At 36.6% G+C, this 25,745-nt stretch overlaps 1 protein-coding gene across 1 annotated transcript; it reads left to right on the top strand.

Moving 5' to 3' along the window:
• The first annotated feature begins 3,517 nt into the window (after nt 1–3,517).
• LOC149173960 (uncharacterized) lies at nt 3,518–7,265 on the top strand. The gene is made up of 3 exons (XM_089419128.1): nt 3,518–3,983; nt 6,029–6,138; nt 6,277–7,265. The coding sequence occupies exon 3, from the start codon at nt 6,330–6,332 to the stop codon at nt 6,759–6,761; it is 432 nt and encodes a 143-aa protein (XP_089275254.1). The 5' UTR covers nt 3,518–3,983; nt 6,029–6,138; nt 6,277–6,329; the 3' UTR covers nt 6,762–7,265.
• Nucleotides 7,266–25,745: the final 18,480 nt, after the last annotated feature.

The following is a 25,745-nucleotide window of genomic DNA, read 5'->3' as shown; positions in this document are numbered from 1 at the left end:
GGAAATTAGGGACCTTAGAAGTATTATCTAGCTTATCCTCCATTAAACCGATATTGAATGAGAATTCTAATGTGTTAGCCAAGATAGTCCCTATGATTGAGAAAATACAAAGGGTGGATGAAGAATCAATGCAAAAATTCATCATCATACCCACGAGGGAGGTGAAAAAACTCCACTATTATGATTCTAGAATGAAGACCAACATGCAGGACTTGGTAGATTGAACGTTGAAGGAAAGAAAATAGTTACAAAAGGAAGAAGATCCTAGGATCTATAAAATCCTAAACATACCCGCCTCTTGGAAGACACATTGATACCAAGCTTCGTTAGAGAAGCCATAACATCTTCATGGTGCCTAAGGAATTATTCACCAAGGGCCATTTTTGTAACTGCACTGTCAATATAGATATAAAAAGTAGTTCCTTCAGAAAAGGAGAAAAGGAAGAGGAGGAAAGAAGAGAGTATTATAAAGATTGAATACCTCTTTAGAAGGCCCTACTCTGAAATATTTTTTAAATGATTGCCTCATTTTCCTTATTAATGCAATTCTATTATCTAGGAGATATATGTATCATCCTTTTTTAGAGAATTATGTGCATTACTCTGTGTGAGTCTTGCATATTAACATATATTTATGTGAATGTCGTCACTCTCATAAGATTTATTGATCAATAACTTCTTCTTTTTTACGATTATCATTTGATCAATATTTTGAAAGGCCCACAAACATCTTATTCTCAATTTATATGTAAATGAATAATTTAGTTTATGTTATCTCAATTTTATTCATTTCGGTAATAAATTTCCCCTATCCTCCACCAATCGAAATAAGAATCAAATTAAAATAATGAAGAATTTTGCTAATAGTATGTAGATAATTCAATCATATAAGCAAACAGAAGAAGAAAGTGATTCTTCATCCTCTAAGCAACCATTGGGCCCACATATTGTTCGGAGGTTATTACACCAAATGAGAGTCTAATTGGGACTCATGATCAAGTTTCCTCCTATTGCTGATGACATTCCAACAAAGGTCACCTTTCACCCATAAATAGAAATGGGGCTATAAGGAGGGCCACTCCATGAGGGATAGAAAGTATTCTTCTCATTCTCTCAATGAGGTTTAGCCTGTAATCATTTGCAACTGTAGATTGCAAGAGATGGATGGCTTAGAAAGACATTGTTATAAATTCGATGCCTAGTTCATCATCTACTCCGCAATTGATTAACACATCCCTGGCTAAAGTGAATACTTCAACTCAACTTTCATCGAATCATCCCATCAGCCATGCCTCCAAAATTAAAATTCCTCATCTAGTTGAATTTCTTTGAACAAGTTGATGAGTTACCCACACTATAGCATTGGAACAAGGGATAGAACCTAAGAAATACATATGGAGAGCTAAAGAAGCCATAACACAGTCGTCTATGGGGTCCAAATCTCTGAAGAGTGACACTTCTAATTATTTTTCTACTAGCCTCCCATTTAGTGTCGAAGGATTTCCAAAAGAACAACTTCAAAATTTATTAGTCGAATGTTTTAGGTAGCCACTGTCTCTACCCCTTCTCCACACTCATGGTCTACTGATTTCCTTGAGCCAAATTCTCCAATCAAGTCATCTCGACCTCATTCTCCATTGTATCGTCAACAAGATCCAATAAACCTAACTATGGCCGATAGACCCTAGTTATCTCAAGACATTGTTGTTGTCCCTAGACCAAAACATCCACTACCTAAGCACTTGGAGAAATTCCTCCCAGTGTTTGACCCCGATAAAGGTGATGGCACATATAACCATAATAAGAGGTTTATGTTGGTTGTGTGACTTGTGTAGTTTTCCATTTGTTCCCATATATTTTTAAAGGGAAAGATTCCTCTTGGTACTTTTCCCTCACTCTGAGGACAATTTTTGCTTGCAAGGATTTTGAGTCTCTCTTTATTGGAAATTTTGGAGAGGATAAGACTCTAGCTAGTCTCCCTCAAGAACTATCCTCGATGAAAATGGGCCCTAAGGAAAAAGTAAAATATTTCAATTAAAGGTTTCAACTCCTTCAGAATAAGATTCCTCAAGCATCCTAGGCTACAAATGAAGTGGCCATCGATATTTATACTTCTATCCTGCTACCATCTATGCCCATGCTTGTCAAAAGCTTTGAGAAGGCCACTTATTGGGAAAATTTTGAAGAAGTTATTAAGTTTGAGAAGGACCTTGTAAATGTTCACAAGATATCGTTGGTCGACTACGATAAGCCTTTTACCTCTATAAAAAAAACAAGGAACTCATTCGAGTAATGCCGACTCTAAGGAATCTTCATTCCCTAAACTTTTAGATATAACTAGACTATTAAAGAATCTAACATGCAAAGTCAGCGATTTGGAAAGGGTAGCTAGGGAAGGTCAATCTCGATTTAACAGCAAGCCCACTTTCAAGAAATATAATCCGCTAGCTAACTAAAGTGCATCCCCTTCAGATTTATCTCAATTGTAGTACATATTTGACACTTTGAAATATATGGAGACTATTTTGGACTCAAAGCAAGAAGATCGTGGAAAAAATGACTCATAAGGTGAAGAACTAGATGGAGAACAACTAGAGGATCATCCTTCCTCCATAAATGGTTTGTGGGATATTCATCCCTCTTCGAGTTAGGATACTAAGGAGATTAGAGCATATAATAGTTGCAACAAAAGTTTAATCCCAATGCACAAAATTGTAGTGCCTTTGGCTATAACAACCTCAACCCGTGGGTCCTCCCATCCGACTAAACAAAGTTGCATCCCTTCAAGTGTCACGATCCCCGGTTACAACTTAATTGATGATCTTAAGAAGTTAAAATCTAATGTATCATTGTATGATCTCCTTGCTTTGAACCAAATTGAACTCCTAAAGGTGATTGAAAACACCATTAAGTTTCTTGAGCTAAACAGTGCATCTAAGAGTGTCTCTTCGATAGACAACTCTTTGGATAATAAATTGTAATTGATGAAGTTGCTTTAACAAGGAAGAGGTCCATCTCCGAAATTGACAAAAAAATTCTTCTATCCAAAAATGCAAAATGAGCACGTTGCACTTCTAACATATCAAAACTAGAGGATCGAGAAGAAAAGAAGTCCAAATTCTCACTTGCGGTTATGCGTGATGTGCAATTTAGTTGACTGACATCCATGTATCTTAAATCTGGTCATTTATCTACATACCAACATAGCTTAAATATGGATCTAATATGAGCCAAGAGGGATCCAATTTCTTCACGTGCAAATTTTTCAATGAACATACATTATTTAAATGTTTTGTATAATTATTTCTATTTTTAAACTTTTTAAAAAATTTATTTTCTCTAGGTAAACAAAATTTCAACTTTGATAATGGACACCTTAAATATCACACTCAGTAATAAATAATGAGCTTTGTATCACCGAGTACAACCATTCCACTAGTGTCGCGTTTATTTAGAAATTCGTGTATAACTTGAGTACCAACACTTTGGACGGCGGGATCAATGCCCAGTCCAAACAATATGGAAACAATGAGGCAAACCTCTCCTGGGAGTAGTCTACCCAAGCGGAGGAATAGCCCGGTTTCGTTGCCACCCAGAAAAACCTCCGGCTCCGGCGGCCGGCAATTCCCGCCCTCTCCGCGAGCTCCCCCAGCTCCGCATTAATGTCGACCACTGACCAGTTCCTGACCTACAGCCCGATTTCCATCGTGTCTTGCCGCACGGGAAGTTAATTCAGCATGGAATTTGAATTACTCCAAAAACCGGCGGGCTGCTCCCTCACCAATTCGACCCTGCATTCTGGAAAACTCACTCACCAATTCGACCCGGCATTCTGGAAAACTCACTCCGCTTTCTAAGCTATGCTTTCTACGCTCCAGGGATCAGTTGCGTGCTCAACGTTTGGGGTTTGTTGGTGATTGCTGCTGGGATCGAATTCAGAGAGGCCTCGTTTGCTGAGATTTGTTGTGTCCTCAGATAAAAAGGTCAGAGAGTGTTCCTGCAAACTATGTTTCTTAATAAACTAGATGAAAACTCAAGTTTAAAATTTGCCATCGCTCTAAGCGTTTGAGTATTGTAAGTTAACTCGAAAAAATTGGGTTGGACAGATCGCATAATTGGACATGGGTAATGATCCTGATTATCACAAACAGTACTCACCTAACCCTAACCGTGCCCTCCATCCCCATTGAGACACTGAACTTAAAACAAGTTTATTTTAGTGTCTGGGAGAGCTTTTCTCTGTAATTATATTTTTAGATAATGCTTCGTTGAAGATTCCAAGACCGATTCCCGTGATCGATTCAGAAAGAGTACGAACTCAGCGAAGAAATAGGAGATTATATACAGGAGCTCTGCGAAATGACAAACTTTCCCACATAACCTGCACAAACCCCAGTACTGGGACTAATGTCTGAGTTAATTATTAAGATACGATTTGTCTTTAGCTGAGAAAAACAGTAGTTACAGAAGAAAAATTGCAGTTCGTGCCTATTGGCAACAGGCACTCCGCTTTGAGCTTTGGGTTGGACAGAACACAGGAATGAAATGGAAGCCAAAGAAGCTTTGAAGTGCATGGAATTCACAGTGTGTTATAAAATGAATTATATATGTACAATTGAGCGAACCATAAATGTATTAGGTTGATGAGATGAAAGAGTATGTAGATCAGGAGAGTTATGTTTATGACTTTATACCTCTATCAGTAGCTTAAAAGGCCTTTTAGGGGTGACCCTGACTGTATTATGTCGATGAGAAGAAAGAGTATATAAATCAGAAGAGACATGTTTATACCTCTGTCAGTAGCCTGAAAGGCCTTTTAGGGGTGGCCCTGACTTGTTTCTTGCGTTGTTCTGCCCGGTTCTTCCATGTTGGTGATCCTCTTTCAATGGAACCAAAACTCTGAGAAGAACGCAAAACCAAACAATTTTGTCAGTCCATATTGATAGAAAGTTCATTAAACCAGTGTAAATGAAATAAGAAAACTCAGTTCCTTCTAGACACAATTTATTAAGCAGAAGCATCCAGAGACTCGACTCTATAAATATACAGAAATATGTCCATAAAAAATAGTAGGGAGATCATAGATGAATTCGCTCATACTTTTTTGCTTCTTCTTCGGCTTCCAGAACTGCAAAGGAAAAAGAAAAATAATGATTCAGCACGCTTCATTAAAAGAGCTAAAGCGATCAATCATATTTTCCAAAAGAAGACATAAAAAGCGCTGATTGCCTCAAGGAAAACACAAAATATGTCCTCAGCACTGATTCTTAAAATACCAGGACTATTTGGGTTTCTCTCCAAACACTAATGATCATGATTAACTATTCTTCAATTAGGATTTCAGACAGGGTTCTCACAGAAACAAATAGAATGGCCTTTCTCATCAACAAGTTAAAGATCAGTACTTAGGATACTCTCAGACAGAGCAGCCTGCATAAAGAACTCTGAAAAGAGAGGAAGCAAACCAACAATGTGGTTACTAAACTTTAAGAAAGTGGACAAGAACATGCTTTGGAACTGAAGGTCAGCAGGGTCAAGATTAACAAAAGGGAATCAGTGAAAAACAAACCCATTTCATTAACAACGTTGTCTCAGAGGTTGCCAAATGAGAACAATTAGCAGACAGAAGAAGGGTAACAATAATCTCATCACTTTCAAAAAACAACCAGAAAGAATCCTTTACCTGTTATTACCATAAAGGCCCACAAGCAACAAACAGGATTCCAGTAGTCTCCAATTATAAAAGTTGGAAAATGAAGATGAATGAAAAGTGTTCTTATCTATCAGAGTGAGGAAGACTTCAGATCTTATGTAGGATATGTTCAACCTATAGGCTGGTCAGAGAAAATGATGGGATTCAAGAGGGACATAATAATTAACATCAAAGAACCAAGAGAAGAAAAAAGAAGCAAAAACAGTCATCTCGAATAGAGCCAATTCAATTTTGTTGAAGTAGGGTTTATCCTGCATAAATCAGGCAATTCTTATTCAGCATTATTGCCAACTAACTATTTTCTAATTTCATCAGGCCCTAGACTGGTTGTTTTGAAGAGGCTGAACAACTTAGTCCGGTTTCTGTCTTGGACTCCCCTTTTGAGGATACTCCAGGCTTTGAAAATACATATGCTACTATCCAGAGTAAGTTCTAAAGCCATCCTCAATCTTTTGTCTCGTTTTACTTTCCATGCACATTTTGTTTATTGTTTTTATGGGTGTTGTTTTTAGTTCCCTCCAATTTTGCCAGTTTGAGTATGATAAGTTTTGTTTTGATGGCAGGGGCCAAATGACAGCTACTTAAAAAAATTTCTGCATATGAACAGCTTGCTTACATGGACCCTCTTCTTTTGGAAAAGAGAGTAGCATCATGGAAGGATTCATCTGAAGATGAAAGTGGCAATTGTACAGAGGAGGACGAGTCACAGAGCATGGGTATAGATGTTGATTCTACTGATATATCATCATCAGCTCAGACAAGCCCCTGTACAAGTCACGATAACGAAATGGATTGGGAAGAAGATGTGGGGACAGAATATCATATGAAACAAGATGTCCATTTCTCTCAAACAATTCCAGAGAGTCTTCCTCCTGCATCCCCATTAACTTCATTATGGGGTTCTCATCATCCTTCCTTAGTTGCAGCAAGGCAGGCGCACAAGCTTCTGTTTCATAGGGTGAATGAAGAGTTACAGTCAAGCAGAAAATGCCATGGCTGTGGGTTTATGGCAGGGGTAGAGCCATGGCTGAGAGAACAGCAACAGTAGGCTCAGGAGCAATTGGTAAAGAAGATTATATGTGGACAAATATCTCCTTCTTCTGCATGGAAAGAAGAGATTGATACCGATAGTCATGCAGACAGGATTGTTGAGCTAGACTTTAAGAGGGGGAGACAAGAGTGGAAAATATTCAGAGAGGAAGCAGAGGAAGTAGGGGTTAACATAGAGCTAGCAATTTTTGGAGTGCTAGTGGAAGAGGTGTTGCTTGACCTTGTTCAATTGTAGCCCTTTTCTCTTACTCCGCTCTGCTCACCTGCTGCTTCCATACTAGAGATAAGGTAGAAATGGTCTATAGATAGAGATATTCAGAGTAGCAGTCACTCTCTGCTGCTTATGATGAGGATTCAAATTTTCAATAATAGAAAGATGGCACCATCTCGTGCCTGTAGCTCTGAGATAGTACTTTTGAATCATCTCTACTAGAGATGGCCATATCTTGTATTGCCAAGAAAGCATCTCTAAGATAGATGACAACATGTTTCTTCTGTTTTTTTTCCCTTGCTTTAATTAGATAATACTGCCATAAATTAAGGACTTCAGGCTTCTTATCGATGTAAATGGATTTTTTAAGGGTTAAATTTAGCGGATTAACTGATTTTTTTTTTATATAAATATCCTTGTAAAAAAATGTGTCATTTTCAGAACCATCCATTAATTTCACATAAAAGATATCATCTATATTGCAATTCTCAAAAAAACAGTTTCAATCAGTTTTCAAAGCTTGTGAGTATGGCAGGAAGCCAAATGAAGTTCATTTGAAGTCTGACAATATATTGCAGAAGAGAAATCTTTATTTCCAACCTTTGAGAATTTTATCCACATGGTTTCTTGGTGACTCCAACATTCTCTCAGATGTTTTTGGCAAATGAACAAATGTATGTTTTAGAATGGTCTTTTCAATGATGAAAATGACTTGTCGATAAGCCCTCAAATACATTTCAAGGCAACTGCCATATTTGGCCCACATATACCTCCCTACATGAATATTTCTCACCAGCAAACAAATGCGGACTTGATTGATAAACTCCAGATGACACAAGTATGAATGAATAGTCCCAATGCTAGCATACAATAAGTTAATTCTGTGCACTTTTCAGGTGTTTTTGTGTTACTCTGTTGACTTAGAACACTTCCTATTTTTCTTTCACAGAAAAAGCTTGATGACACTGAGGAAGTCTTGAAAGATTTTCAAGAGAAACACAGTCAAGCTAACTGCACAATCAAGGAAAAGGAGTTCATTATCTCAAATTTGTTACAATCAGGTAGGTTCTCAGCTGTCACAAGTTTAAAGTACCCCGAGACAGTTAAGGTGGTCTAACCACCTCACTAACCTAATCAATAATTAACTATATTGTCATGTTATTATAATCATGCTCACTTAATACATAATGTTTATATTATTAACACCATTAACAATGAACCTCATTGTTTGCTTCTCCATTACCTCCTTTCAAACAACAGTTATAATAAAGCTCCTAAACCCAGAACCGCGATCACCTTGAATCTGCTTGCACATTTTATTTTGACCTCTACGCCCCGTCAACTCAGGAAAGCAAAGATATTCCCAAGCTAATCATATTCACTAATGGGGCCTTGGCCTTGAGCTTGCTGTAGGAAACTTTACATGGTTACATAACTTTACTAAAACGACATTTACAATACATTAAGTTGACCCTTTATAAGGTCCACATGACATAGCACTTAGGCACAATATTCATAATCACAGTCCATGTACAAAAATAGAGGTAACACAAAGCTTGGACTGCAACAACTTATCAATGCCCACCAGAAAATGGGAATCCAATTCCAGGGATTTCATCAGTTGTTTGCACACTACATAGAAAAAAACATGACTATTTTTGTTGTTTGCAAATTCTAAAAAAATGACAGTTTTTATTCCTTGTAAAATTAGATGTTCCGAAAGATGCATACATGGCTTATCGTCATCTTTGTCATCATGTTGCTGCATGTAAACCCATCTTCACATTTTTTAATCAAACAGAACAGACTATGTAATCCATGAATTCACTTGGTCTCTGAATATGAGGAGGTCCATCTACCATTTAAGACTGGTGCCATAGGTTGTTTCTGATGAAGCAAGAAGTACAACTACTTCTTACCGCAGTTCAGTAGCTGCTTACAAAAGGATCAGTGCCACTCTCTGTAAACAGGGCATCTGAACGTTGATCCTAAACAAATCCTCCAAGGGGATCATCTTTTGGAGATCCAGATAGTCAATCTATCTAAAGAAAGGAGAGCTTTCTCAAGAGCTAGCACCCTCCAATCAAACCATGATCTGGAATATGAATCCTGCAAGTCCTTCCAAAATAAGATGCCCTGCCTGCTTAGCCTGCTAGCTTGATACTGAGGAATCTCCAGAAAGCATTGGCCATGACCCTTCCAGCACCAGCTTGGTTGTATCACCAAATCCCAATGGCATCCAGTGCCGGTATAAATCCAATACACACATTTGGCAACACATTTCCAAGTGGACCAGATGCTTTTTAACATAGAAGAACCTCTAAATTGGAAAAGGTGTGGAGAAGAGATAATCTCAATCAAATCTGCCAAGTGGCTGAACCTTCCAAGCACATCACAATCATTTTGCTGCCAAAATCTTGCAGGCTTGCCCTGAACCACCATATCAATCAGCCACAAGCCACCCTCCTCCTTAGGCAAAATGCAGACATCTCATGGGACCATCAATAACCCATGGTCTATAATATTTGTTCACACCAACCAAACCTCAGTTAATTTGATTAGAGAGTGCCTGGACATACTATGTGTTGCTTCTGGTGCAGTTGTCAGTGATCAGAAAACTGACCTTCGGTTGTTGGGCTTGGATCACACCCCAAACTAGATTCCTCCTGGTTGGAACTGTATCTGGCCTGGGATCATTCTGGTACAAGTCTTTCTCTAGCTGCCATGTGGGAATGGAGTTTACAAAGTTGCAGACGATGCTCCACTGCTGCCAATTCAAGGAACCTCCTCTGGTGGGTAAGTTGACAGGCATTTCTCAAAGTAGTCCACCCCTTTTTAATGTTTTCATTAATTTCACTTATCGCATTTATCAATGTTAATTATAATCCTCACCTTCTTCAAAAAATTCAATACATGCATCATCATACATTATATCTTCAGATCTTGGATACTTCCAATGTTACTGTAGGCTCCACAGATACTTAAAAGTTATTATCGTATTAATTCACAACCTGCATTATGTATTGTTAACTTCACATCAGAGTACCACTGCACAACTGTCATTGTGTCAAACCTAATTCAAACACCTTAATAAGCAGTACAATAATCTTTGCTCAAAGCATTGTCCTAATCTAATAAACCTTAAATTAAAGTTTCAAACCTAAATATCATCAATTTTCTTTGTTAATGAACTAGGATAGTATTCAGTCGATACAACTGCTGTGATATCCTCATCAATGATTGTATTATCAAATTTCAATCAAAGGCAAACTCTGTGAAACATGGTGTGAAAATAATTGTATTTGCATCTGCAGCTTCGATCTCTCTTGGGTCTGTGGCTCCGAATATCGCTCGGGCACGCAACTTGTTATTTCTGTGGCTTTGAGTCTTGCTTGGCGTGCCAATCTTATGAACTCTGCTACAATTCAATTCATTCAAATCTTAGATTTTCGACTACTCCGAGATCATGGTGATAGGGTCAATATGGATCATGCAACTGATTATATTCGAGAGTTCAACCACTGATAGTACGGACTCACAACATCTGGATGTCTTACATAGATCGGTTTCGGATTCAGTCTCACAACAGCAACAGCTAAGAAGTATGGAAGAACAATTGCAGCTTTTTGTTTCTACTAAAAAGCAGTTAACACAAGACTGTAAACAAGAATTTGACTTTTGGTTTTGGCTCCATTTCCTTGTTAATATAAGCAGTCCTCATTTACAATGTCATTTTATAACATACTGCCGAAGGTTACAGAAGGACTAACAGAGAGAGTGGGGAAATTGAAGACAACATACAGTTCTGGCATCAAAGATACGCATAATCTAGCCCCTGCACTTGATGAAACGTCCCTGTCAAGTTTTGAGAAGCTCAACTTAACAGTATCTAAACAGTCTTCAGCTCTAGATGATGTAAGATTCTGCTTTGTCACAATTCACAAAGTAGTGAAGTGAAGAGTGGATTTATATATATTTTACTTGTGTGCAGGTTTTGGCCATTGCTGTTTCAGAGGCTGATGCAATGCTCTAACCAACTCAGACTCTGTAATCAATATTACCAGCTATGTGTACTCTAATAGAGTAATCCTTTGCCACAAAATGTTGTTGCTTTGATTTCCTTCATCTAAGGTCTCTTTCAAGCTACCCTTCAATATCATTTTAATTTTACTGAAAACATGGAACATGCTTATCATTTGGGTTACTAACTATATCTATTTCATGTATTTTAATTGATACACAGTCACCGGGCAATTCCTCCGCCTGGGTAGACTACTCCATTTGGAATTTAAAGCAATGGTCAATACCCGTTTTACAGTAGGGTTAGGGTTTACTGTTACAGACTGACAATCTCTTAAAATAGGGCTGATTATTCACATTTATATCAAACCCTGCCCTCAGACTTCTCCTCCATCTAAATGACATGGCCAATTTGGAATTTAAAGCAATGGTCAATTCCCGTTTTACAGTAGGGTTAGGGTTTACTGTTACAGACTGACAATCTCTTAAAATATGGCTGATTCTTCACATTTATATCAAACACTGTCCTCACTTTTCCACCAAAATGCCATGGCCAGTTTACACTGTCCTCACTTTTCCACCAAAATGCCATGGCCAGTTTGGAATTTAAAGCCATGGTCAATTCATATATTAGCAAGTCTTTTCCTGAAAAAATATGCAAAATAAGGTCAGACAGGTAACATGTACTCGCAGTAACTGAGTCAAATCATCACCAAATGACTGATTGGGTCAAATATTACTTAGAGAAACACAAAAAGATGAAACAGATTTTGTATCCCCGAACCTTTTTTTTATATTTCTTAATATAACGAACGATAACAAAAAGGAACACAGGTATCCTGATGTAGTATACACATAAAATTATATACGCGTCTTTCAAAATAAGGGCGGTCTGTTTTTTATCTATGGCTGTTGAGCCATTATAGTGCCTACATACAGTAATAACAGCAGTACAGAAACATATTCAACATCATATCTCTTTATGCCTGGGCTTACAAAACTAGTTGGAGAAGATGGGTGGCTTGCTGCCTTTGATGGTTCGGAGCTGCAACTGACACCATGAGGAATTATTATACCAGAGCCTTCATAACAAAGGCCCGGGCTATTATTCCACAGGGCTAGGCGCTTTCCCAATCTCCTGCAAAAGATCTCAGGAAAAACCACTGTGCCTGATAAATTATTTCCATTGAGATATAATGTATTCAAGGAAGGAATGAATCTCCGCCAAATTCGATGGGATTTCCCCGGTGAAACAATTGCCATTGAGAGCAATATATCGCAATTGCTTGGATGAACCCAGAGACTCTGGTATTCTTCACTCGTATCTTGAGGTCGAGAGATCGAAACTCATTAGCTTTGGCAGCTTATCCCATGCTAGAGAAATATTGCCCCCAATAGGATTGGTTCCTAGATAAAGCTCCTGCAAATTACTCATGTCCGTCAATGTCTGTGGAAGATTGCCATGAAGCCCATTGTTGCGAAGATCCAACAGCATCACATTTTTCAAATCGCCCAACTCCAGCGGAATCTTCCCTCTGATAAAATTATCGCTCAAATCCATCTTCATGAGAGATTTTAAGCCCCCAATTTCAGAAGGCAAAGTACCATTCAACTTAATGAAACTCAGGTCCAGGATTAGCAGATTCTCCAAGTTGCCAATCGAAGTTGGAATTTGGCCACAGAACTGATTCCGACTGACAACGAGCTTTTTCAGTTTATACAATCTCCCCAGCTCCTCTGGCAATGGACCCTTCATGTTATTTTCTTTCACAACCAGATTTTCTAAGTTTCCCAGCTCACATAGCTCAGACGGGAGCTCTCCAACCAGGGCCTCATTGCTGCGAAATGTGAGGCTCTGGATAGAGTTGCTCAGATTTTTCCACCCTCCAATGGTCGAATTGGTGAGTGAGATTCCCAGAATGCAGGGTCTAATAGGGTCGAATTGGTGAGGGAGCAGCCCGCGGGTTTTTGGAATAATTCAAATTCCATGCTGAATTAACTTCCCGTGCGGCAAGACGCGATGGAAATCAGGCTGTATGTCAGGGACCTGTCAGTCTTCGACATTAATGCGAAGCTGGGCGGAGCTCGCGGAGGGCGGAGGAATTGCCAGCGGCAGAAGCCGGAGGTTTTTCTGGGTGGCGACGAAAACCGGGCCATTCCTCCACCTGGTAGACTACTCCCCTCCCCTGAGTCGTGATCGTGGGCTGTTCTCGCACTGTGGATGTGGGCGTGGACCTGAGGTCACATCGCAGTCCACGATGGATGAAATTGCTTTCTATATTCAAAAAGTGAGCCGTGAGCTACACTTTATGTGTCAAATTAGAAACCCATTGCATTCAAAGAACGTGGACCACCTAGATTCTGGTGCGAGGGAGATAATGCAGGGGCTAATAACAACAAACATCCACAACTTATGTGTCAAATTTAAACCCATTGCATTCAAAGAACGTGGACCACCTACATCTGCTTGGAGATAATAGCAAGAAACATCCACACTTTATGCGTCAAATTTGAAACGCATTGCATTCAAAGAACGTGCGCCACCTAGATACCGCGCGGAGATAACGTAGGGGCGAGTCTTTTCTTGCTTCTAGAGATTATTTCCACGTATGTGGAATACATTCAAAATCACAATAAAACAGTACACTGAAAATCTCAATAAAGACCAGGGATAGCCTACTGTTATAACAAAAGATTATTTTCTGGTAATAAATGAGTTGAATTCTGTTAAATTTTAGAAGTACCCTGAATTTTATTTCTTGCTTCTGTAAATTATTTCCACGTATGTGGATTACATTCAAAATCTCAATAAAAACAGGATAGGCGACGGTTATAACAAAAGATGGTTTTCTAGTAAAAACTGAGTTGAATTCAGTTAAAACTTTAGTGTACACTTCATATAAATTTTAGAGTATTGAAAAATTTACTAAATCAATAAAACAATATTACAGAAGTAGCCTATTTCTATTCGCAATATTCATTTTATTGGTCCCTGTTTTGTGTAGGACTATATAACTAGCCTCTAGGTTAAAGTCTCTCGATTATCAATTATTTTATAAAGTTTTGTGATTTTGAACTCTTTTTTTGGGGAGGGGAGGGCAGTGGGGCGAATGGTGAGTATTAGTGTACACTTCATATGAATTTTAGAGTATTGAAAATTTTAATAAATTAATAAAACAATATTATAGGAGTAGTCTATTTCTATTCACAATATTCATTTTATTAGTCTCTCTTTTGTGTAAGATTATATCACTAGCCCCTAGGTCAAAGTCTTTCGACTATCAATTATTTTATAGAGTGTAATTTTGTTTTTTTTTTGGGAAATGGTGAGTATTCCTAGTTTTTAGTAAATTTAAAAATTATTTTCTAATTTGTGGAAATTTTATTTCTAATTTTTTTTAGGTGAGTGAGTTTGATATGGCACATTTCCCTTGGTAGAGGGTTTATTTTCACTATTTGTCCGTGCATGACAAATCATTTTAAAATAAAAAATATCAATTTTGTGAGTGGTATTTTCATCAGTGGTGAGTGCGCAATAATACTATAATTGACGGGGTTGCATTTCCCTTGTGTATGTGAGGGGGGTGGGGCTAACTACTACTATTTTGTTGTGCAAAAGAGGGTGCGCTGGAAATGTAGGAGAAGGTGTGTGATGGAGTTTGTTAAAGAGCAGGAAATATATCAAGTCAAACTTTTTTCCTCTACACTTTGCATAAGGCTAATTTAATATGCAAAGTCGAGGTTGTTAAGTGTGAAGCCAAATTCATGCAGGATTCTAGATCCTTCTACACCGCAAGTGGTTTCTAAAATCACATGCATGATTCTAGATCTTTCTACACCGCCATTAGTTTCTGGATCATTCCAGATCTCCATCTGAATCACATACAGGATTCTAGATCCTTCTTCTGCATCCATAAATTTGTAATTTCTCTGGCTAAGGAAAGCAAGCCAAGGCCCAAGCCTGTTATGTAATACAAAGTGATTTCTGTTCTCTAGTGATTGTTTTATCTATTCCGCTGTTTTTGATTGAGTAATCTTGTTGTTTCTCCATTTGTCTGTCTCTGAGTATAAATCCGTTGTGTGTTATGTATGCTCTGGTCTAACAACTGGTATCAGAGCTAGGGTCGAATATCCATTGTGCAAGCCGCTTAGTGCCATTGCCTTACTCTGGTAGCGTTTGTTAAAACGTTGGTTGCTACCCCTGGAGCTGTTGAAGGATCTGTCCAGGAAATAGCTGAGGAACGCTGGAACTAAAAGGCAGTTGCTGCAAGAAAAACAAGGTCATGGATCTATGTTGAAACATGTTGCTGGAGTTTGAAACATGGAGATCCGTGGAGTTTGGAGTTGAAACGTGGTGTTCGTAAGTTTTTTTTACATCAAGCTTGCATGTATACGTCAAGTTTTTTCTCAAACCAACATATGTATGTGTGAAATGTGAAAAGGTTAAAACATTATATATGTTTTTATATTTATTATGAAACATATATAATTATATGTTAGAATTTTGAAAAGTATATTTTAAAAAGGAGTAGGAATTTTGAAAAGGGTATTTTAAAAGGAGGAAGGTCATTATTACTAAATTTTAAAGAGTAATAATTAAAGTTTTATTTTTAAGTGGAGTTTTTGTGTTTTGGGGCGTGAATTTGATTGAAAATGGAGACAACAGTTACAGATATTTGAGCGAGGCTAATTTTGCCCTATGGAAATCACAGATGGAGGATATACTAATTTTAAAGGATCAATATTTGCCGATTGAGGGCACAACAAAGAAACCCTCATCGATGACAAATGAAGAGTGGAATAAGCTAGATAGAAAGGTGATTGCAACAATCCACCAATATTTAGCAAAGAATGTTTATTTCAATGTGTCTGGAGAAAAGACGGCAAAAAGAGTATGGAAGAAGCTCCATGATCTATATGAGAAGAACACGACATCAAACAAAGTGTTCTTGATGAAGAAGCTTTCTAATCTCAAAATGAAGGGGGGTGCTTCAGTTGCTGAGCACTTGAATGCATTTAATATTATTACTAATCAACTTGCCTTTATTAAAATCATTTTAGATGATGAAATTAGAGCCATATTGCTGATGTGTTCTATGCTAGACAATTGGGAAAATTTAATTGTAGCTATGAGCACTTCAGCAACTACAGGGACCCTGAAGTTTGATGATGTCAGCAGTAGTTTAATGAATGAGGAACTGCGACGCAAGTCAATTGCGGAAAACTAGGGAGGAGAGGCTCTAGCTCTAGCTGATCGTGATAGGAAAATGGATCGAGGCCAGCAAGGGCGATCAAGATCGAGAGGCCGATCAAAATCAAGGAGAGGCAAAATCATCTACTTTCATTGTGGCCAACTCGGGCAGATGAAGAAAGAATGTCGATTCTGGAAGAAAGGACAAAAGGATCAGAGACCGTCCAGTGCAAATCACAAGTCATCCAGCACAAATGAAGGTGAGACTATTGTTGTAGCCACAGATGGTGATGTGTTGTTTACCGTTTCAGTAGAGGATGCATGTGTATATACATCTAGCAGTAGCTTTGATTGGATCCTTGACTTTGGGGCATCTGACCATGTAACCCCATGCAAAGATAGTTTTGTTTCATATAATCTTGGTGATTATGGTAGAGTGCATTTGAGGAATAATCATTTTTGCAGTATTGTTGAAGTGGGAGATGTCTAGATCAAGATGAAAGATGGACAAGATATATTGTTAAAATAGGTTAGGCATGTACCAGAAATGCGCATGAATTTAATCTCTATGGGACAATTGGATGATGAAATCTATTCGACAAGCTTTGGAAAAGGAGGCTGGAAAATTAGCAAAGGTGCATTGGTCATGGCCAAAAGACCCAAGACAAGAACATTATACACATTGAAGACACTGATAGGAAAATCAAATTTGGCTGCTATCACAAAAGAAGGAAATTCAACAGACTTGTGGCATCAGCGTTTGGGTCACATGAGCGAGAAGGGTTTAAAATGTTGATAAAAATTTATTGCTAGGTTTGAAATCCTACAATCTTGATCTTTGTGCGCATTGTATCTATGGTAGACAAAGAAGGGTTTCATTTCTTAGAGGTGGCCATGATAGAAAGAAAAATGTTTTAGAATTGGTACACTCATATGTGTTTGGGCCTGTTAACATCAAATCGTTAGGAGGAGCATCATATTTTGTAACATTTATATATGATGCATCCAGGAAGGTTTGGGCATATCCTATGAAAAATAAAAGTGAAGTGTTTGGAATATTTCAAAAATTCCATGTTGCTGTTGAAAGAGAGACTAACAAATTGCTGAAGTGTTTAAGAACAGATAATTGTGGAGAATATTGCTCAAATGCATTTAAGGAATATTGTAACAGGTTTGGCATAAAGCATGAGAAGACTGTGCCTGGTACTCCTCAACAGAATGGTGTCGCAGAAAGGATGAATCGCACCATTATGGAAAAGGTGCGAAGTATGTTGTCCAATTCCGGTTTGGAGAAGAATTTTTGGGCTAAAGCAGTCAGGACTGCTTGCTACCTCATAAATAGATCTCCAACTACAACCTTGGATGGAGGTATCCTTAAAGAAGTTTGGACTGGTGAGAATTTGAATTATTCTCACTTGAAAATCTTTGGATGTGAAGCATTCGTACATATTCCCAAAGAAAATAGAACTAAGCTAGATGATAAATCTATGAAATGCATTTTTTTGGGATATGCGGATGAAGATTTTGGTTATCGTCTATGGGATCCAGTCAAACATAAAATTATTAGAAGCAGGGATGTTATATTTAATGAGTTAGAAATGTTCAAGAGGACTATAGGTGAGTTGGAAGTCAAGAAGTTTATTGACAAGTTTGAAGAGCAGCAGAAAAACATACCACCAATACAAGAAAATGAACAACAAATTCAGGAGCATGAAGAACAACAAGTGGAAAATAATGAAAAACAAGAATAAGGAATCTTGCAGGAAACTTTACAGGAGATTCAACCTGATAATGCACCACCACAATTGGTTCACAGATCTTCTAGGCCTCATAAGCCTTCACAAAGGTATCCTCCTTCAAACTATATTTTGTTGACTGATGAAGGTGAACCTAATTGTTTTCAAGAAGCTTGTAAAGTCGAGCACAGTAAGGAATGGAAGAAAGAAATGGAAGAAGAAATGAACTCTTTGCAGGAAAATAAAACTTGGGAGTTGGTAAACCTCCTAAAAGGTAGAAAAGCTCTACAAAACAAATGGGTTTACAGGATTAAGCACGAAGGTGACAAAAAGAAGGAGAGGTATAAAGCAAGGCTGGTGGTGAAAGGTTTTGCCAAAAAGAAGGTATTGACTTCACTGAAATTATCTCACCTATTGTTAAAATGTCATCCATTAGAGCCATTCTTGGTCTAGTTGCTGCTTTAGACCTAGAATGTGAATAGTTAGATGTAAGAAATGCATTCCTTCATGGTGAATTGGAGGAAGAAATTTATATGGAGTAGCCAGAAGGCTTCATAGAAAAAGGAAAAGAAGGCCTTGTTTGTAGGTTGAAGAAGAGTCTCTATGGGTTGAAATAGGCACCTCGACAATGGTACAAGAAATTCGATTCATTCATGTTGGAACATGGTTTTGAGAGGTTGGAAGCTGACCATTGTGTCTATATCAAGAGGTATGATCAAGGAAAGTATATCATATTATTGTTATATGTGGATGACATGTTGATTGTTGGAAATGATAAGAATAAGATCAATAAGTTGAAGAAATATTTGGGTAGCAAATTTGCAATGAAGGATTTGGGACCAGTACAATAGATATTGGGCTTGCATATTATGCGTGATAGGAAAAACAAAAGGTTGTGGCCGTCACAAGAAAAATATATCAAGAAGGTGCTTGCCATGTTTAATATGAAGGATGCCAAGCCAGTTGGTACACCCCTTGCAGCCCACTTCAAGCTGAGTACTGAATTATGTCCTAGTAATGACAAAGAGAAAGAAGAAATGAGCAATATTCCTTATGCTTCAGTAGTTGGCAGTTTGATATATGCCATGGTATGCACACGACTAGACATTGCATATTCAGTGGAAGTAGTGACTAGGTTCCTTGCCAATCTAGGCAAACAACATTAGCAAGCAATAAAATGGATTTTGAGGTATCTCAAGGGTACTAGTCATTATTGTTTATGTTTTGGTCATGATGAGACTATGCTTGAAGGATTTACAGATGCGGATATGGCTGGAGATATGGATACGAAAAAGTCCACTACAGGTTATTTGTATACATTTGCAGGTGCAACAGTATCTTGGGTGTCAAGGTTACAAAGAATAGTAGCCCTCTCTACAAAAGACGCAGAGTACATAGCTGCAACAGAAGCTTGTAAAGAGATGTTGTGGATGTAGCGATTCCTAGGAGAGATAGGAATAAAGCAGGATAAGTATGTGTTATATTGTGATAGTCAGAGTGCCGTTCACTTGGGGAAAAAAACCCAGCATTTCATTCAAAAACCAAGCACATTGACTTAAGGTACCATTGAATTCGGCATGTGTTGGAGGAAGAACAGTTATCCTTGGAAAAGATCCATACAGATAGGAACCCTGCTGATATGCTCACTAAGATTCTACCATGAAATAAACATGAGTTATGTAGAGGCATGGTAGGACTCGGTGTGACTTGATGACTCTTATTTGGCTTCAAGTGGGAGAATGTTAAGTGTGAAGCCAAATTCATGCAAGATTCTAGATCCTTCTACACCGCAAGTAGTTTCTAGAATCACATGCAGGATTCTAGATCTTTCTACACCGCCATTAGTTTCTAGATCATTCCAGATCTCCATCTGAATCACATACAGGATTCTAGATCCTTCTTCTGCCTCCATAAATTTGTAATTTCTCTGGCCAAGGAAAGCAAGCCAAGGCCCAAGCCTGTTATGTAATGCAAAGTGATTTCTGTTCTCCAGTGATTGTTTTATCTATTCCACTGTTTTTGATTGAGTAATCTTGTTGTTTCTCCATTTTTCTGTCTCTGAGTATAAATCCACTATGTGTTATGTATGCTCTGGTCTAATAGAGGCATGGACAAAAAAATCTAATTTTGTGATATGTGGAGGAAGGAAAAAGGTTGTGGAGGAAGTGTGGCAAAAATGGTGTGCGAAGAAATTGGGAAGAAATATGAAAAAATAGCTTTGAAATATGAATTTAATATGAGACAACTATGATTTTGTTGCGCAGAGAAAGGATGTGTGGGAAGTGCAAGACAAAGGGTGTGCAGAGAAATTATGTGCGGGGGAGTTTGTTAAAGAGCACATAATATATTGAGTAAAGTTTTCTTCCACCATACTTTGCATAAGACTAATTTAATATGTGAAGTCAAGGCATGGACACAAAATGTTAATTTTGTGATATGTGGAGGAAAGAGAAAGGCTATACGAGAAGTGCGACAAAAAGGGTGTGCAAAGAAATTGGGTGCAGAGGAGTTTGTTAAGGAGGAGGGACTATATAGAGTCATGTTTTCTTCCTCCATATTGTGCATAAAGCTAATTTATTATGCAGACTCGAGGCATGGGAGAAAAAGGCTAATTTTGTGAGTGGTCATTTTGTTAGTTAGTGGTCTAACACTGTTATGCTTGAGCGTGCTACTGCACTATCCACTAATGCCAAAGTTGAGTGTGGATGTGTGGAAGAATATTTCATAGTCCTAACATTGACATTTACACGGTTATAGCTATTGCTAGTGCCTTTCAATCTTATTTCATTTTAAACAGTTCTTTCATCTTAAACTTTTACATATTTAACTATGCAGGAGAAAAGGTACATATAGTCAAGAATCTCTGTAGAATGAAGGATTGTGCAGAGGTAAGGAAGTGCAGTGAAGCACCTCTGCACCTGGACAAGGATTGTATGAGAATATGTGAGAACATGCAGTTTCTTAACTTTAATCAATTCCCTATTTTTTTTTATATATGCAAAGAAGTAGGATATAATAGATTTGAAGGAGATGACCCAAGTTCTAGAGTGGCAAGACCTTTTTAGTTTTCAGGAAACATGTAACACTTATGAGCCAATATGCATAATTAATTAATAGTAAGACTTTTGAAGCAGGAAGTGCTTGCGGAGAACTGTTCAAAAGATGTTGAGACTGCAACTTGTGTCTAAATGAGAGTTTAACAAGGCTATTAAAATCTTTAAATTAGTTATTCCTTGTCAAAATTGGAACAATGGTGCTTTCATTTGCTCTTTCATGCAATAATAAGTGATGTATGTTTTGTGCGGAAGAACGATTGTGCGGAGCACGGAACAAAAAATTTATTCCACAATGTTTTGTATGTTTGCATACATTTATGTATACCTTCCTCTATACAACATTACATATCATAGAGCACATAAAAAAATATAGCAAAAAAAAACATAGAGCTATAGAATGTAACAATAATAAAGTGACAAAAAATCGAACAAAGTCAAACCTATTACCAAAGTTATCATTGTCTTCAACTGTATATGAGTTAGATCAAATATATAGAAATAACATGAAAATAATGTCATAACATGAAAACAATTCAGATGTAATAGCCACATGACAATAACATATATTGTATAAATGTTTTTAGCACTGTCATATTATCAACTTTTTGAACTCTGCATCTCATTGCTACATGTGTAATGTATATTGTAAAAACACAATAAGTACTCACATATAGAAGAAAGTATGCACTATTTACTTAACAAAAATTCTTTTGCATCCCAATATCAAATTAGATGTGTCCACATTGAAATGGAAACCTTACGTTTTGTGTTTGTTTATACTTTGTTTTTTATTATTTCAAAATATAATATTTTGTGCATTCAAACTATGGAAATAATTGCTTACATTTAATAAAATGACAAATAGAGGGTGAGATTTGAATTAAATTACAAGTTTATGCCAATTACCAAAATGTCATTGTGCTTTCTCTACACCCACGCACCTCTGCACTCCACAAATTGCAATGTAAAATTATCATTATTAGTTTGTTCCTTGCCAAGGACTATAACATTTTCCTTACGATCAAACTTTGTTGACTATTAATTATTAGTATTATTACTAGAAAATTGATTTCTTTGACGAGTGCAATATACACAACATATATATATATATATATATATATATATATATATATATATAGCGAGAGAGAGAGAGAGAGAGAGAGAGATTTGATTTCAAGTCGCTAAGTCTCAATTTTCTATATCAATTTTGTAGCACTTGCAAGGACAATTGACGCCGACTAGTGCATATATGAATCTATTTGACTGTATGTGTAAAATGCAGTAGTTCAATTACAACTTCTAGAACTATGAATGAAACTATGCTTTATTGTACCATTTGCAGTGAAAACTATCACGCCATTGTTTCCATCAATTAAATTGTATCATACATGAAAACAACAAGACTACAATATACCATGTCCTAGGAGGCACGAAACTAGAGAAAGTATTACTTGATCTACGAAAAGTTTCTTATGAGCAATATTGTGTAATCAAATCAATTGTTATTGATGTTCTTTCTAGTTCCGAGATACATGCACATTTACAATAAGCCATCAAATTGTGATTATACACATACCATGGAAATTTTCTTTGTTTACATTATTGAGGAATCCAGTGATAATATAGTTATCATTGCCTGCATTGTCAAGTATTCTACTGCTACTGATGGTATTCTCATTCTCTTCGTTAGCATTTTTCGCACTCTCGCACCTCTCCATACTCATACTTTCAATTTTAACACTACATTTTACTTATTTCTTGAAGAATTTGAGCATTGTCGAAGAGATTTTCTGGTTTGTTGGATGTTTGGGATCCTATTTCATCTTTTGGTTACTTAATTTGTCGCTGGAAAGGAGTAAGGGAATAGTCCACATTTATACACATTGTCATATCCATAGTCCCAATATTAACATGACCTTGTACTTTCTGCTTGAAGAATTTAACTATTGCTGAAAATATTTTTTGATTTGTTAGATGATTGAGATCTGATTTCATGTTATGGTTAGCTGATCTATTATTCTCTTTGCTTGCATTGTCAAGCAATGTACTATTGGTATTCTAGAGATAATATTATTGCCATGTTGTCAAAATCAAGAGGTGTTGTATGAAAATTGCAGATATCTCTCTTACCATAAACTAGTAAGGCTGAATTCCCATTGAATATTAGCGAGGGGTGGGGGGCCATCCACATTTTTGTGCTTCCCCATATCTGTACTTCGATTATTAATAATGTATTCTACTTTTTGGTTCAATAATTTGAGTATTTTCAAAGAGTTTTTTAGTTGATTAGATAGTTGGAATCTGATTTTGTCTTATGATTACGTAATTTGTAGCCATTAGCATTATAAAAAAACACATTTCAATGAATTTCTTTATTCAATTTCTATGTTTTATACTATGTGATTCACTGAGATTATTAGCTATGTTTTTATTTTAATGTGTAGTTGGTTCATTGTGTTATGTTGTATCTGCAATTTTGCAGTGTTATTTCTTACATTGTTTTATTGATTTATCATATTTGCAAAGTCTATAATTAGTTAAACAATATTACAAAAAGTATTTCTTTTGCACATAGTTTATATTAGCAAAACATTGTGTGAAGAGTCTTTGTATTTATATATTTAAGGATTTTGTGGATACTTAATACTTGCTTAATGTCTCTAGAAATAAAAAGTTGCGTTTAATAATATTTGACGACGACCTTCGTACTTTTCAATCTAAGTCAAAGCATCTAAAATTTACAAAGTAAAATCAAAGTTTTCAATGTTACATTGTTATTTTGTTTTTACTTTCCCAAAATAAAAATAAAAAATGTGTAAATAAAACATACAATATATTATAGTTATCTGTGTTTGGAACTCAAGTTTTACATTTCCAAGACAAAATAAAAAAAAATTCCAAGCTTCATTCATGTCAAATTAATAAATATTCTTTCTCGTTTCGAGACCCTTGCATAGTCTGTAGAATAGTTAATGTTGATACATTGTGTGAAGATGCAGAGAAGGATTTGTTCCCCTACCCACCTTGTCATTTCTTCCTCTGTGCTCTGCACAATGATGCCTCCCTCCCCACCTTTGAGTATTTATGTTTGTACTATGCTATTTACTATGTTTTGATTTTAAATGTGTAACTAGTTCATTGTGTTATGGTGTGTCAACTTTTTTGCAATGTGATTTCTTACATTGTTTTATTGATTTATCAAATTTGAAAATCGTATAAATAGTCAACCAATATTAAAAATGTATTTCCATCTATTTGCAATTGTACAATTCAATTAGATTAGAAACAAAAGCAAATAATTTCACAAAGTTTGCATTATTTTGTTGATCCAGTTTGGCATTATTTACAAAATTTATGTTCCATGAACATGATCAAATCAAAGTATAGGTGATGCAATGTTATTAGAATATTTTACTATATGTTTCTTGACATACATTTCTTCATTTATTTGTACTGCATTAACATATTTATAATAATTTTTTTTAACTAATTTCCATCAAAAGGGACGGTCACGCAGAATTTAAACAAATTTATAAACTAATCATTATCATATAGAACTCAAACAAATTTGTAAATCAAATGCTTATGTTCAAAGAAATGATGTATGGAAGAGTACGACATAATTTACAAAATATTTTGCATGTATACATAAGTTTATATTCCATAATATTCCAACATGTTTTTTTCTTACTGTGTCAAGAAAATTACAATATATAGCCTTTAGCATATACTGAATTTCAAAACTGGTTGAGCAAGTAGCAAAATTTGGTAACGATTTCTTTATTAATTAACCATAGTTCCTGGAGGTTGACACTTCTACTAATTATGCTATTAGAATGGAGATGTGGTTACTTCATTCAAGTTTTGCAAGAGCCCTTCTAATAACGTTCTTATGTCTTGTTCATCTTCTAGTCACCCAAGCATTTGTTGAATTTCCAATATGTTATCCATTAGCATTAAAATATCTTGGCTAAGCATTAACATATTATTAGAAAGTGTAGCAAGAACTGCTCAATTTGACTTTAGCCTTAGTAAAATTGAGTAAATCAAATTTCCACATCAGCGAGACAACTTAGAGACAATTAACTAGTGTGACATGGCTCTTGTCACTCAACTAGCTCAATTAAATCGAGTTACTGGGCTTGGAGTTGAGTCATGCCTGTGTTGATTGCTAAATTTTAGCAATCTAGCTCAATTATTTTCATTTATACTCATTTAACTCACATCTAACTATAAATAGAGTGAGTTGAAGGTCAGTTGTGCAGTGACACAACAATCTAACTCAGAGATTTGTTAGTTAACTAATCAATCAACCCAAAATAGCTCATGCATGCATGGCATTCAAATTCCTCGGTGGAGTGGAGGAATTAAGGCCAATGTAAAATTATTTGTATACTAGAAGAGTGTACAAAATTTTGAATGCAAGCAGATAATCCATCCTTGGGAATTGCGCAAGGAAATAGGGACTTCCATATTGTTTAGGAGCTCAAACTAGTTCCAATTTGCGTAAGGAAATATGAGGTTGGAGGAGCCATAAAGTGGCTAAGTGTTGGCTAGAAGTTCTCATTCAGTAGGGAGAACAATTTTACCTTTGTAGGTGGTGCCTAGAGCTAGAGCATGCAATTATAATAGTTTCTCTATTCAAATGATTAATGTAAAATGATTGAGTGGTTTTTCCTAGTTGGGTTCCCATAGAAATAAATGAGTACTCGTGGTTTTTCTTGTTGCATGTCTATTCATGTGTATCTAAATTGTGATTTCCATTCTG

The sequence above is a fragment of the Pinus tabuliformis genome, chromosome 4_1, assembly GCF_031772625.1.
Source record: "Pinus tabuliformis cultivar Carrire ecotype Pingquan chromosome 4_1, CPIR1, whole genome shotgun sequence".
Lineage (NCBI taxonomy): Eukaryota > Viridiplantae > Streptophyta > Pinopsida > Pinales > Pinaceae > Pinus > Pinus tabuliformis.
Note: the sequence above shows the minus strand (reverse complement) of the source record. Positions and strands in the feature narration are given on the sequence as shown.